This window comes from Notothenia coriiceps, unplaced genomic scaffold (assembly GCF_000735185.1).
Source record: "Notothenia coriiceps isolate Sejong01 unplaced genomic scaffold, NC01 NC01_scaffold00005788, whole genome shotgun sequence".
Taxonomy (NCBI): Eukaryota; Metazoa; Chordata; class Actinopteri; order Perciformes; family Nototheniidae; genus Notothenia; species Notothenia coriiceps.
The window spans coordinates 545,555-560,475 of NW_011338489.1; the positions used below are offsets into that span (position 1 = coordinate 545,555).

Genomic DNA, 14,921 nt, shown 5'->3' on the forward strand with positions numbered 1-14,921 from the left:
ATCACAAGAACGGTGAGCAAAAATCCCAGAACCACACGGGGGGACCTAGTCAATGACCTGCAGAGAGCTGGGACCAAAGTAACAAAGGCTACCATCAGTAACACACTACGCCGCCAGGGACTCAAATCCTGCAGTGCCAGACGTGTCCAGTACATGTCCAAGCCAGTCTGAAGTTTGCTAGAGAGCATTTAGATGATCCAGAAGAGGATTGGGAGAATGTCATAGGAACAAAGGAAAGAATGAATGGGGCCATGTATCGTGAGATTTTGAGTGACAACCTCCTTCCATCAGCAAGGGCATTGAAGATGAAACGTGGCTGGGTCTTTCAGCATGACAATGATCCCAAACACACCGCCCGGGCAACGAAGGAGTGAGAAGAATTTCAAGGTCCTGGAGTGGCCTAGCCAGTCTCCAGATCTCAACCCCATAGAAAATCTTTGGAGGGAGTTGAAAGTCTGTGTTGCCCAGCGACAGCCCCAAAACATCACTGCTCTAGAGGAGATCTGCATGGAGGAATGGGCCAAAATACCAGCAACAGTGTGAAAACCTTGTGAAGACTTACAGAAAACTTTTGACCTCTGTCATTGCCAACAAAGGGTATATAACAAAGTAATGAGATTAACTTTTGTTATTGACCAAATACTTATTTTCCACCATAATTTGCAAATAAATTCTTTAAAAATCAGACAGTGATTTTCTGGATTTTTCTTTCTCTTTTTGTCTCTCATAGTTGAGGTATACCTAGGGTGAAAATTACAGGCCTCTCTCATCTTTTTAAGTGGGAGAACTTGCACAATTGGTGGCTGACTAAATACTTTTTTGCCCCACTGTATGTATGTATGTATTGAGTTTACACCATAGACTGTTAAATCACGACATCTATAAATTTGTGCATGCCACATATCACTTGTGTTAACTAAACACAAGACGTATAGATAAACACAAAAACAAACATCCATATCTGCCATTTAGAGCACAGATGATTATCAGAAAAAGTTGACATCTCCAGACTGCGCAGTGTCTACTGGTCTGCTGTGGTTCTGTCTGTCAGTGACCGACTGGACTGATCACATGTGCTCCAACACAAAGCACATTGCGTCCTCCTCCACCTCTGTCTGACGGCAGTGGAGAAGAGTAGAGTACCATCGCATGACTGAGAGAAGCCAGCTGTACTTTGCTCCAAGTCATCGATGGTATAGCCCACGATTGGCGACAGAAGAGCGCGACTGTAACCGTTTCTAGTGCCTCGTTGTTGTCCTTACCACACAGGCAAATAACCGTAACCAAAGCAACACAAAGGGGGACACAAAGGGAAAAGGTTCCTCTGCAACTTCTAAGCAAGAATATCGATCCGCTGGTTATACCACACCTCAGGATGGGAGGAAACGTGTATCGTGGACTTATTGTCACTTAATTAACAACTGCATACTAGCTGTAATACTTATATAAAACACGCGACAAATAAGAGCTATTGATGCAAGCGGTCCCATCAGGAGACAGCACATGCAGCAGCAGCCCCCGCAAATGGATGGTAGCTAGCATTAGCATGTTAGCTAACCGACCAACAGGCACAACACGTCTCCAGTCACCGCACTTTCATATCAAATTAAAATAAACAATACCAAACAACGTTATAAAGTGCCAGTGAAAACAACATACACAACGCCAAAAACTATGTCATGCTTCAGGACTCGGTGAAAGTAATTAATACATGTACAACATTACACACACACAAAACATGCACACACAAACAAAATAGCTAACGTTACCTGAAAGCTGGGTCATCTTTGTTACATCTCGGGGGCGGCGACGAAAACGCATTTTTCTTGTTGAAAAGTTTCTGGAAGAGAGTCGGAGGCATTTTGTACCAAAATTAATTCGGTACAGAAAGTCTCTTTTCTTTTCAAATCCGAGAGCAAATCTTGTTCCTTGTAACTGTCTCCATGGGTGTCACAGTCATATGACAGGCATTAGTCACGGGAGCTGCTTGGTAACTAAATGCATTTTTTTCGATTGGCTGACTGGACGTTGCTGCTACAACAAATTACCTGATTGGCTGCTATTTTTATCCCGATACCACGTGGTCAGTGGATTCGCTGTGTTGATGTTTTGTCGGGAATCGTGACAGCGTGCATGTATTCCATGTATTCGCAAAAATAATACAAGTGCGACTTCTGAGATGCTTACGAGATAGAAGATATTTGAAAGTGTCACATGAGAAAAAGTTAAATGGAAAGGCAAGGATTGTGTTCCACAAACAAAGGGGATCCAACAAGAATCATTACCATTTATTACTTTATTGTACATTCATTTAGTTTTGAAATGTTTTGACGATCGGAAATTAGTAGGCCTACATTAGCAGGGAGTCCTTGAAAATATAGACGACCAAAAAGTCAAATTAGCTTACATTTAAGCTCTTTGCTTACATTACAATTTTCGATGCAATTATGGCACAAACAAATAGAGTAAAGAATTAATAACACAAAAATGCAACAAAAACAACATATATATTTTAAATGATAGAACAATATAACAGGAGAGGTGAAAAGGCGCCGTAAAAAAAATACAGGTCTGACATCTAGTGGTCACTTTGTACAGACATTTCTCTGACAACTGTAGAAAACAAAAGGTAACCAGAGGTACATGTCAAGGTTTGTAGGATACAGTAACAAGGTAATAAAAGGACAAGGTTGAGAAGAAAGGCAAGTTAAAAAGTCACACTCAAAATATATGATGTGCAAGCACTTAAATACATGGCAGGGCATGCCTTTTTAATTATTCTCTTTAAATAAAGAATGCATCACATTTAAATGATCATTTGAGACATTATGACAGCCTCATACACTGACATCAGATTACTCTTTTACAGGATAGTTAACATACATACCTCTATACATCTTGATTCTGGGAAAAAGACAAAATCTTAACATACATTAATTTGCCTTAAGAAGTCACAAAAAAGAAGGTTCTACATAGGAGGCGGAGCTGTGAGAGGAAATAAAGGAGCACTTCTGAGTTTGGCACCACGTATTCTCATTATATCAAAGAATGCATCACTGTCACTGTCGTCGACAAAGTCAAAGAACTTTGATTCCCGGCTTATTATTACAGGCCTTTTCGACCTCACCTTCAGCTTTAATGCTTTTTCTTTATAACTGAAGTTACCAGCTGAGGATGTGTCCGTTTCATTCGGCTCAGAAGTGCTTGATGTGTGGGCTGGTTCATTGTTGCGGTAAATGGTTAATTTGGTGCCTGGGATGTATTTTGCTTCCAAGGTGTCCAGAATGATGGGGCTTTTGAACGAGACCTTCTTCTTGTATGAAATGGTCATCCTGTTGGTGAGCTAAAGGAGCAAGAATCATACGTTACCATGACCATAATACTTATTATTTATAAAAATTGGTTGTGAATATCAGATATTGATTACACAGGATACAACCAAGTGACTTCTTACTTTTGGGGGGGGTTTCAACTCCAAAGCCTTCTCTACAAATTGAGGATTTAAAAATATATAGTTTATTATTTGGCACATAATGACATTAAATAGTTTGATTAGGATACACGTCTCACTTAATGAGTCTTAACCTGATTTAAATGAGTCCACATGTTTTCTGGTCTCAGCTTCAGGTCTTCCATGTTGGCTTCAAAGATAAAAACAGTGATTGATCAAATTTTGGTTACATGGATGTTGAGTATGCAGAATGATACCTTTCTTTGTTAGTGTTCTAAAGTATCAGCAGACAATGTATTTAGCTGTATACAAACAAAAATAGCTTAAAAATGTATAACTTTAAAAAAGAAAGGAACTCACTTGATCCCACAGTTCTTTTCGTCAACAATCTCAGAGACATCTGCAGACAGAATATTTTTAAAAACTAAAAGTATTTTCAAGCTAACACTAAGCTTTACATTTTTTTTTAAATACACTATATGTATTTATTTCAATCCATCTTATTCTCAATATCATAAGTTAATAAACCCTTTTTTTTCTTTTTTTAAATCACTAAACTTCAAACATTTGTACTACAATAACTAAATATCCTACCAAATTAAATGAAAAAGAAACGTTTTTTCAAACCATTACCGATGATGCTAGAAAGGTTTAGGGGCTGATGCATGTGTACGGTCTCAGCGTTGCTCACATTAAGCAAGGTGGAGTTTTTTATGTTAAGATGAAGCCCAAGCCCCTCCTTAATAGGAAAGGTTGATGTCTCCACTGGGAAAAGAAGACAAATTAAGTGACAAGAAGGTTGAAAAATAAATAAAATAATAAATAACCTTATATTTTGCTTGTGGATCAACAAAAATGCACACATACCATATATATCTCTTCTAAAGGTCTCCGGGGAGGGAAGACTGCTGAAAGATGATGCAAAGGAGCAGTCTTCGTCCTCATCATCATCATCATCATCATCATCATCATCATCATCAGCGTTACAGATGAAAGGAGTGTCTGACTCCATGCTAGATGACATGACACTTTCAGATGTTACTGTCATGTTTTGCTCTTCATCGTTAACTAGCATGTCACCACCTTTAGCGGCCTCTATCCTGGGAGTGGTTTGAATTGTTTGGTGACCTGATGCTGACACTCTGTAACTAGATCTCCTAGAAGCTGGCACGGCATGCGTTTTGTTGCTGGAGTTTTCAGTAGATGGAGGCCTGCTCAAGCATAACCCAGATTTTTTTTGGACAGTCTTAATGTGTCTCTGTGTGTGGAAAGGATAAGAGTGGACAATTAGGAGAAGTGGGGGAAAAGTTTGAGAAACTATCAACTTGAATTAAATAATTAAAATAAAAATTACAGCAAAATTAATGTCCCCATTATGTACCCTTTATCCAAAAGTCCAATAGAGAAAAATGTGTTCTATGCATGTGATGTTATTATTAAGAAGAGAATAGTTTGACATCCATACATCAAATGTATAAGGATATATATCGCCTTACAGTGGGGGTATACTCACAAACACTGGTTTGGTTGGTTTGACAGCGGGAACATGCATCTCTTCCACCCCAGGCTCCTCTGCAAAAGCTTCATATTTCTTGTTTGGCAGAAGTCTCTTGTGCTCTGAAAGTTTTTTAAAATGGGATAGCAGCTAGATGTAGCTCATTTACCTGCGTTTACCATGACATATACACAGAGCAGGAAGAAGTACTCAGATTTATTACGTAAGTAAATGTAGCAATACTACATTTTAAAAGTACTTTGTTAAAAGTAAAAGTCCTGCATTCAAAATCTTGCTAAAGTAAAAGTATAAAAGTATATTGGCATAAAAATAAATGGGTACCAAAAGCAAAAATACTCCTCATGCGTAATGGCCCATTTCAAAATTGTATATTGAGTTGGGTTACTATTATGATTATTGATGGATTTTTATCACAGCTGGTAAATGTAGATGTATTTTATTATCTTTATATATTGCTTCTGGGTATCTTAACCTAAACTGTAAATATATAATTGTCAACGTTTATTTGATTATTGATTTATATTTTTAATTAGCTATATCTAAAAAGTTACTAGTATCTTAAAGCTGTCAAATAAATGTAGTGTAGTAAAAAGTATAATATTGGCTTCTAAAATGGAGTGGAGTTGAAGTAGCATGAACTTAGAATACTTGGGTAGAGTACAAATCCTTCAAAATGGTACTTCAGTACTGTACTTGAGTAAATGTACTTTTTTACTATCCACCACTATACATTTCTCCTAGTGCATTGACTTCAAGTCTTCATGTTGAACATAATGAGATTTAAGTAGGCCTTGTTCGACTCAAAAGAAAGACATAAATAAAAGGCATCAAACTGATGTTGATCTTTACATTACAATTAAATAGGCTTCTTGCCAAATAAGTCAGCTGGTCACAGGAGCTTCCAATTAAACTGATCGATAGCCTATATCAAAGTTGTGGTTCAAACCTGTGCATACCATAGCGAAGTTAAATTAAAACCTCTATTACAATGTACGTTTAAGATGATGTGTTAGATTTCTTACTTTCTCGTTTGTTCCGCACGGGTGTATCTGGTTTGTTTGGTATTCCACTGGCACGCCTCACTCGACCCATTTCCGAACTAAATTGTAGTCCAAATTACGATCCAATGATCTGTCAGTATACATCAACTATCTCAACGTTAGATGAGCTGTTGCTAACTAAATTCGTTTTTAATTTCGTAAAGCTTACGGTTAAAAGTCTTCCTGGATGCTAATAACTGAAACTTTCCCCTGCTCTTTGTGCGACGCTTAGCAACCGAGAACACCTGTAGTCAATCAGCTGATGATTCTGTTAAATCCCCCCAACGCACACTACAATCTATCTTAATGTGAAAACAAATCATTAAATTACAAACATGAACACAATTAGCCTACTTTATTTTGAAAATGTTCAACGGAAGTTTTACTACATGATCTTTGATATCAGATAATAGCCTAGCTTCTCCGGACCCGGTGGAATACGGGGGTAGACTAGGCTACTGCACATTATATTTTCTACTTAGCTTTATACTTGATGTAGGCCTACACTTGGTGATGTTTGTGCTACTCAAATACTTTTAATTATTTTCATACTTAATTTCACAGGGACATTTTGTAATTTTTACTAACTTATGTTAGTCGTTTGAAAAAAAAGAATACTTTTATTTGTGCTCCTTTCAGGACATTTAGTTGATAATACGTTAATGAATGTATGCTTTTTTACTTGTAGTGGAGTGTTTTTCATGATGGTATTGGTTTGCTACTTGGTTAACAATTTAAGTTGGCTACCTCTTTTAAGAGCAGCAGTCCAATAAGTTCCTAATTCATGTTGGCCTCTCCAGGGAAACTATTCAAAATAAAACGTAATGCAATGACAATTGAAGATACCATGAAAAAAGAAACAAGACACTTGTTTAAAATCATTCCAGAATATCTTTTTTATTTCATTGCCCTTGTCCTATTCCCCACCCACCCTCATCCCTATTGCTGCACTCAATCGTTACAAGGATATGGTGCTGATTCCATTTTACAGCAGAATAGATAAATAAATAAGTACAATTCATCTCACTACACGCAAAAAGAGAGAAAAAAATCCATTCAAACCATTGATTTAATAAATATGCTTACATCTAGCTGTCCTCATTTATGTACATCCACATTGTTTATGCTTTGGGACGGTAATCAACTTAAAAAGTCTATACATTACTTCTATGTGTAAACCCTTCAAAAACGTGTTTATTTTTCATTAAAAGTTGATGGTTGTTCTATTTTCCTCCAGTGAGTGGAATTCATCAGCTTTGCCTACATTACAAAGCCTTGCACTAGCAGCAGTGGCTGTGGGCAGCTGCATACAACCTGCTATTAATGGCCACAAAGAAATACTCATCAGTTTCAAGTCAATGGTGCCAGCATTGCAGGGCAAACTGCATGCATTGCCCTGAGACCTGGTTTAGCATTATCTCTTTTTTGTTCTTTTACCTGACATACTATTTGCGCAAAGGTGGATGTTAAAAAAGGAGTGAATTAACAGACTGTAGAGTGTGAACCGTAATGTGTGTTACAGTGTGCCAGTCCTTCACATAAACAAGGAGCATGCATGCTAAACTGCAGACCACAGCCATGTCGAGGTGAATTAATGAGTGAGTGAGAACATGACATGAACAGCGATGTATTTTAATGTGGCTCAAACATCGAGATGGTCTACAATGGAATGGTGTAGACAGCAATGATTAGTAAGGCAGGAGCTGCTACTGTCTATACCTTGCTTTCTTAATTCTGCCCTTAAACATTAAGGTGTAGTTTTGGTCAAATTGCGCAATGTCTTGGGTAAAAGTTGAATCTCTTTTAGTGTGCCAGATCAAGGGAAATGTATCAGGCCCTGCTTAGCAGCACTGCTGTCAGCAGCTTGTTCGATTCAAGGAAAATCTACTGTGTTGGCCCACTGAGGAGGAAGTCCATTACTGTCCCACATGTGTCAGCAATACATATCCTTGAGCTACACTATACACAAAGACATCACGCTTGCTGTCGTATAACTGGATTCAGGTTGTGTTAGGCTTGTGGGTTTAAACTGATGGAGGAAAAAAATAGATTGGACAGGGTGACAAGTGGAAATGGATTGCTCAACATAAAAGTGAGGGTGAGTTTTCTGCTGCTGGGGACAGAGCCTTTGATGGTTTGTTTGGGTGGATAGCAAGAAACAAAGTATGGAATATTTAAAATGCCTAAATCAAAACCATTCAAATAAAAAAAGTGATCTACAGATCACATTTGTATTTACATTTCCTTTTTCTGTATGCATATGTGTGTCATGTTTCCCTGTCAAAAAAGAAAAAGCTCTGTTGGACATTCTCATGAAAACCAAACAAAGTGCTTTGTATTTACTGAATTACACAACCCTTTCTGTTTTGTGGTTTGCATTTTACCACAAGGAATAAAGAACAGTTAACAGATTAACACATATTCTTTCGTTTTACATATGTGTACATGTAGTTATGTCACAGCAAATCCCTAATTAAAATAGAAATACATATAACAAAGTGTATTGTATTTCTCTTTGTGTCTTGGATTTGTTTTAGTTTTTAGGCATTAAATCTTCCATAGCAGGGGCCGGTTTGGCTTGCTTTTCTCATAGCTTTTAAGCCTAAGTGGTCACATCTTTATCCCACTGAAGTCAATGGTGAAAGCAGTGCTAAGTGTAAAGATGCTTGAAGGAAAATGAGGTCTGCCGGCCTTCACATGGAGATGCTTTCATAGAGTCGGTCGATCTTCTCCTTGAAATACTCCTTCAGCTCTGGTCTCTTGGCCTTTAGTGTGGGAGTCAGGAGGCCGTTCATAATGGAAAACATCTCATTGTTGATGTAGATGTTCTTCACCTGCAAAGAAAAATGTGAAGGAATAGGAAAGAAAGTGTACAAAGATTGTTGAGAGGTTGTTATTTTTAGGAGCTGTATAGATAACACAAGTTTAGCAGAAGACCTGTGATATTGATTTATTTCCTTTTTAATATAGTGAAAAAGTACCCGCCAAACTAAAAAGGTTTTAGCAACGCCCTCTTTAATATTCATAAGGATGAAGATTTACAAATATTAGTTTACTGAGTTGAGTTGCTCAACTGGAGCAATTTGATGAATAATGTATTGCTTGTGGATCTTATAAAAACAACGCCAAACAGATCCTACTTGAAATACTTTTGGCATATACATGTAGTAAAGGATTGTGTAAATGATCATTCTGTAGCTTTAAGAAAAATAATACTGATAAAATAAAAAGGTTTTGCTATCAACCCAAACATATATCTGCCTTCCTACCTGCTCAAATGAATGGAGGCCGCTGGCCTTGCCCAGACGCACCAAGTCCTCAAGGATCGCCTTCTTCAATTCCTGTTGACAAAGTGGAAGGTTATTTTCCATAGTATTATTCAGTATTTTAGTTATCGACAGAACTTAGAAGCATTCAAGGAACATGCCACCTACCGTGTTTTTACAGAGGTCCTTATATGTGCCCAGTATGCCTTTTTTCTTGGCCCATTCAGGCATGACTTCTGGGTCAGGAACCACAACCCCCACCAAACAGGACTGGAAAGAGAAGACACAAACATAGGAGGAAGAGGTCAAAGGATATTGTATTAATTAAGCTGAAAAATGAGCACCTGATAGATGATTTTGTGCTCTATTTGTCCTGGCTTAAAAATGGAGCACAGGAACCAGGGCAAAGACGTACTTGCAGGCTCTCAGGAGCCATACATGTTATTCAGCTAATTCAAATAATTAGAATGTATAGGACTGATGGGTGTGTTTGTGTAAGTATTCTTACCTGCAGGCTATCTCCATGAATATAGAGCTGTGCCACAGGTTCGCTCCTAATGTAGATGTTCTCGATCTTCTCAGGGGAGATGTACTCGCCCTGTGCCAATTTGAAAATGTGTTTCTTCCTGTCGATGATCTTCAGTGTGCCATTCTGCAGAAGATTAGAGGTTGAATAAATGAAAAGAAGAAAAGACATGGTGGAAACATCTGGGGATTCCTTGACTATTCATTATCCAGATGTTGTGTCATTGTAAATGTTTGATGAGATACTTACAGGCAACCATTGGCCAATGTCTCCGGTGTGAAGCCAGCCGTCTGCGTCCAGCGTCTCGGCCGTCCTCTCTGGGTCTTTGAGGTAGCCCTTAAACACGTTTGGTCCCTTCACACACACCTAGATGGTAAACAAGTGGAAAAGAGTCAGGGTGTGAGGTCAAATATATAAACTGAATCTCCTGTTAAAACCCTAACACAGGTTTTTAAAGGTCAATACATTCCTATTCTTATATAAAATGTATGATTGTGGGCACTGCATGTCAACTTAAAGATAAACAATACACGCTCTAGTAATGTTTTATAATGTTTTACACTACTTATCTGGGCCTTGTTTGCAGTAACATTGCAGTATTTTTTTTTATAAAGATACAACATCTTCCAAGATCATTTTACTGACCTCTCCCTCTCCCTTAGAGGCAAAGTAGTTTTTCTCAGGAACATCTACCAGTCTGATGAGGTTACATGGCAGCGGGGCTCCGACGTGACCTATAATTCACAGGGTCAGAACAAGCAAAAAATAATTGAAAACCCATAACATTTTCATTTTGGGTTTTTTCTTAGATTCCCTTATTTGTTTCATCTTGGACTGTCAGATACCCCCTTATACTTTCCACTGTTGGAATGAATTAAATGAATTTAAAACAGAAAATAATGAGCAGACCAACAATATTGATGAATTGGACATTAAGAAATAGGTAATTCACCAGATAATTTGAAACCAAATATGGCATGAGGGATTATGCTTTACCTGCACATATTTTTTGACATTTAAAAAAAACTAATGAAGAATGAAAGATTAATCATATATTTTCAATGAAATGTAAATGCCTGATGGAATATTTGAACTGGGCAGCAGGGGGAGACACTAGACTGTATTTTGATGCGAGTCATTTCTAAATGACTGCCCTGGTTTGGTTTTGGCGAATAGGCAATGATACAAATTGCATCCATGTTTGTTTAACCCATCTTCACTCAGCAATGAGACTGCTACCAAGGAAGCATTATGGCAGCTAATAGTAAAGTTTAAATGAGGACCTTTCATACAAACGTATTTTACTATGTTAGGTTTTCTTGTACTCTGGCTTTAATAAATATATATATATATGAGATAAGAAATATTGCAATGCACTGGTTTATTTTATTTTAGCTCTAGCTTAAAACCTTTTATCGGATAACTTGATCAGACAGCAAATGAATACACACTCGTTGACTTGGAACATTACCATTATGCCTAGAGGTGTAAAGCACACTAGTAGACAGGCTGTTTTGTCAGTTTCTTTTCATAGTGGCTTGTTGATATTGGCAAACACCTAAGCAGGTACTTGATTGCTAATAATGTTGCCTAACAGCTCTTTCTTATGCGTCTTTCCCAGCAGGGGCCTCTCCTTTTTTCTGTTTTCAACGTACTGTACAGCCTCCCACTCTCTCTCGCCCACCTTATTTTCCACAGGGTGTGATTTACAAACTGGGAGGAGGGCTGATAAGGCTTTATAGTCTGTACGATATTGTCTGAGCAGCGGTGATCCCCCATTTCTTATCATGCGGATTCAGGGAGCAACAGTTCACCTATCAAGTTGAATGACAAGGTGACGTCAATTAAACACTATCACAGCATGGGTATTGTTTATTTCTTAAAGTTATAACACCATTTCACTTTTTGACCTTTGAGCCAAGCCTTTAGTCAATTTGACAAGTTCAGTGAGTTTGGCAGAGATAAAAATGTCTGTGTTTTCTAGGGCTGTGACATAAAAACTAGTGCTCACCTTGGGTCCAGTCTCCAGGTGTGGTGAAGGTGCAGCCAGCTGTGCACTCTGTCTGGCCGTACGCCTCGTACACCTACACACACACACACACACACACACACACACACACACACACACACACACACACACACACACACACACACACACACACACACACACACACACACACACACACACACACACACACACACACACACACACACACACACACACACACACACACACACACACACACACACACACACACACACACACACACACACACACACACACACACACACACACACACACCACACACACACACACCACACACACAGGATGTATTAAAGGCTGTGGGAAGGAAGTTAGGTCACCAACTGTAATTATGTGTGTCAATGTGTATGTGTGCATGCACTACACTGCACATAGAGCTGGGCAATGTGGTAAAACACATCGCAACATTTCTGATCAATAACCTCAATGTTGATGTTATGAAAATATCGTAGGGTTGAAAATTGGAGCTTTCAAAAAAGTATGAAGACAAGGAAAATGTTGATAAATTATCATTAGTTATGTGGATATTTGCCACTATTATTTATATAATATTATGTATATATCTGCTACCGACATATATTGGTCTTTCCTTGAACTGTCTAACTTATCGAGAACATGTAATACTTAGTATTCTTTGTTGTTCATGTTTTTTCTACTGTAGATAGAACAAATAAAAACATTGTTTTATTTATATCTTTATTTTATTTGATCACGTTTATACCTTTTGTCCAACTTTAATGTTTTTTTAATGCCTGAACACTCAGCTGCTACTGTAACTAAATCATTTCCCAATTTGGGATCAATAGAATATCTATATATCATCTATCATCTATCTATCGATACAATGGCTAATTGGGTAAAGGCAAGTCAAAGAAAAGTTAGAACTGTCTGGTATTAGAAAAAAAAGACACTATACTAATGTATCCTTTGAAACCAGGAAAATACTACACTAATGCGATATTTCAATATCAGAAATCTTAAAAGATATCAAGTCTCCTATCATATTACCCAGCCCTAGTTGCACATCTCTTTATGAAGACCAATTAGAGTTTCAGGATGTGGTAGTGGGATTTTTTTGTTGGTCCTCATCGTCAAAGTTGTGTTAATGTGGTTTACACAGAATGTAGGCTTAACGTTAAAACGAACCTATGTTTTGGTAAAAGTAAGAGTAGGGTTGGCTATGTTATTGTGATGGTTGGGGCCTGTTTGTGTGTGTGTTTGTATGTTTGTCAGACCTGGCATCCCAATGCAGCTCTGAGGAATCCCAGGACACATGGCGAGGTAGGAGCGGCTCCTGTTATAATCATCCTCAGTCTTCCTCCGAGGCTGGCCTGTACAGAGAGGAGATCATAATCAATACAGAAGGGTCTTTATTTGTATCTATCAAACGCACAATGAGCAGGATTGGTTGGTTTCGGTTTGTAAACACTGCATTCAAAGTTGGCCGTTCCTCCCCAGCTCAAAAATGCACACGGTGCTTGACAAAGGTTGAAAGTCAATCACAGAGTTGCACATTTTTTGGAACAAGTTTTTTCCTCTTGGCATTTCGCCTTTCATGAAGGTAAACGCCCAGAAACCTTCATCGTTATTAATTTCCACACATTTTCCAGTAACACGTTTCCAAAATGCTCTAGGCATAGAGGAGTACACACAGTTTGTGATGGTGATGTCGCAGGATTTGGTCATCTTGTGATCACAGATATTCACAGTGGCACATTTACTCAGTTAGAGGAAACACTTACCTGAATTTTACTGAAGAAGATTTTGTCCCAGAAGCTGTCACTGCGAATGATCCCACTACTGACTTCAGCACCTTTTCTTTTGGCAGCAAAGTTGAGCAGCCAGCGCTTCAACGGGCTGTTAGCCTGGCTGAAGATCTGCACGAGAAAAAGACAAATGACATATTTGTATGGTTGGTGACAGACCCTTCTGGTTACTGCTATTGAAATCACGTGTTCATTTAAAATTACCCAACATTACCAGAAAGAAGGTACTTTTTTTAAAGATACGTACAATTATCTAAGAAAAGCTATATTTCTTACCACCAGCAGAACAGCAGTTATAAAATCTCACCTTGTCGTACATGCGGTTTAATAGTCGAGGCACCACAGGGAAAATGGTCGGCCGCAGGGCCTTCATGTCATCTGGGAGGAGACGGATGTCGCCTTGATAGAAGCCGATCCGTCCTCCATGGCAGTACACCACAGACTGCAGAAACATACACATAGATAGTGAGCTTAACGCTAGCTGTCACATATCTTTTACAGACAAATACTAACACTGACAGCTGTTAAATCATTTCGAATTAAACATAAAACTCTTTGATAAAATCTTATGTGAGCCATGCTCATATAGCGCTTTTCTAAACAACAATTTCAAAGGGCCCTAGGGACAAAATTAAGAGAGATAAGAGAAAATTATTTTTATATTTGTAAAAAAAATCACTCCTACATACTAAAGGAACCTTGCTTATGATGTTTCAACAACTTCATTGTCTACTTAGTAAATGTCTTGTGTAGCCTAGTCAATGTCTTTCACAGTACCAATTTGTTATGTAATATGCAGTATTTTCATATTTAAAACTGAGCATGAGGAGAATTAAGCATACAATGAAAAAGTAGAAGTTTGTCAAAAATGTACTCAAGTACTGTACTTGTTCATTCCTACCATTGCGTTCTACGTATTATGTTAGCTTTTCAAATGTTTGAGCAGAGTGACTTCAACTTCTTTTTAGTTTCTAAAGTAAACTGAAAAGAGTTGAGTTGAACTTGCTGCTTGTTTTTGCAACAAAGCACTAAGAGGAAATGTTAGTTCACAGAGGATAAACTCAAGTTAACAGCAGCGGAAGTGACTCATTATGCAGTAATCATAATCATGAGTGAAAGGCATGCCTACTTTAACTCCTTTCTACCTCAAAATCCTAAATCCCAGGGAAGGGAAGATCAGTGGTGGACCCAAATATACAACCAACAAATCAAACAACCAAGGGGTAGTGGTGGTCTAATGCAGGGGTTCCCAACCTTTTTTCCAAAGATCCCCCCCACCTTGTGTGTGTGTGTGTGTGTGTGTGTGTGTGTG

At 38.2% G+C, this 14,921-nt stretch overlaps 3 protein-coding genes across 7 annotated transcripts in view; all 3 read right to left on the bottom strand.

The window, feature by feature from the left end:
• The window catches only part of LOC104943232 (folliculin-interacting protein 1-like), a 39,190-nt gene extending 37,234 nt beyond the window's left edge, over nt 1-1,956 (bottom strand). Inside the window, 1 exon segment of the mRNA XM_010768576.1 lies at nt 1,770-1,956. Coding sequence (XP_010766878.1) covers nt 1,770-1,861 — 92 coding nt within the window. The 5' untranslated portion in view covers nt 1,862-1,956.
• A 328-nt stretch (nt 1,957-2,284) lies between these two features.
• LOC104943234 (uncharacterized) lies at nt 2,285-6,259 on the bottom strand. The gene is made up of 8 exons (XM_010768577.1): nt 5,990-6,259; nt 4,965-5,068; nt 4,319-4,709; nt 4,085-4,216; nt 3,812-3,851; nt 3,586-3,641; nt 3,455-3,486; nt 2,285-3,343 (listed from the first exon to the last, which is right to left on the bottom strand). Exons 1-8 carry the CDS (start codon nt 6,057-6,059, stop codon nt 2,969-2,971), a joined length of 1,200 nt encoding a protein of 399 aa, XP_010766879.1. The 5' UTR covers nt 6,060-6,259; the 3' UTR covers nt 2,285-2,968.
• Nucleotides 6,260-7,114: 855 nt separating this feature from the next.
• acsl6 (acyl-CoA synthetase long chain family member 6) overlaps nt 7,115-14,921 on the bottom strand; it is a 33,310-nt gene continuing 25,503 nt past the window's right edge. For all 5 annotated transcript variants that reach the window (XM_010768578.1, XM_010768579.1, XM_010768580.1 and 2 more), the window contains 10 exons: nt 13,917-14,051; nt 13,586-13,720; nt 13,079-13,174; nt 11,811-11,883; nt 10,445-10,533; nt 10,049-10,165; nt 9,782-9,925; nt 9,442-9,543; nt 9,277-9,348; nt 7,115-8,841 (listed from right to left, as the gene is read on the bottom strand). In XM_010768578.1, coding sequence (XP_010766880.1) covers nt 8,701-8,841; nt 9,277-9,348; nt 9,442-9,543; nt 9,782-9,925; nt 10,049-10,165; nt 10,445-10,533; nt 11,811-11,883; nt 13,079-13,174; nt 13,586-13,720; nt 13,917-14,051 — 1,104 coding nt within the window. In that variant the 3' untranslated portion in view covers nt 7,115-8,700. The remainder of the gene's footprint in view (nt 8,842-9,276; nt 9,349-9,441; nt 9,544-9,781; nt 9,926-10,048; nt 10,166-10,444; nt 10,534-11,810; nt 11,884-13,078; nt 13,175-13,585; nt 13,721-13,916; nt 14,052-14,921) is intronic.

What these genes read in the sequence shown, in the direction of transcription:
- LOC104943234 (XM_010768577.1), bottom strand. Translation starts at nt 6,059, where the DNA reads ATGGGTCGAGTGAGGCGTGCCAGTGGAATACCAAACAAACCAGATACA. An exon ending in AACCAACCAAACCAGTGTTT is followed by an intron (nt 4,710 to 4,964) that starts GTGAGTATACCC and finishes TTCCACACACAG; the next exon opens with AGACACATTAAGACTGTCCA. An exon ending in TGTGGACTCATTTAAATCAG is followed by an intron (nt 3,487 to 3,585) that starts GTTAAGACTCAT and finishes CTCAATTTGTAG; the next exon opens with AGAAGGCTTTGGAGTTGAAA.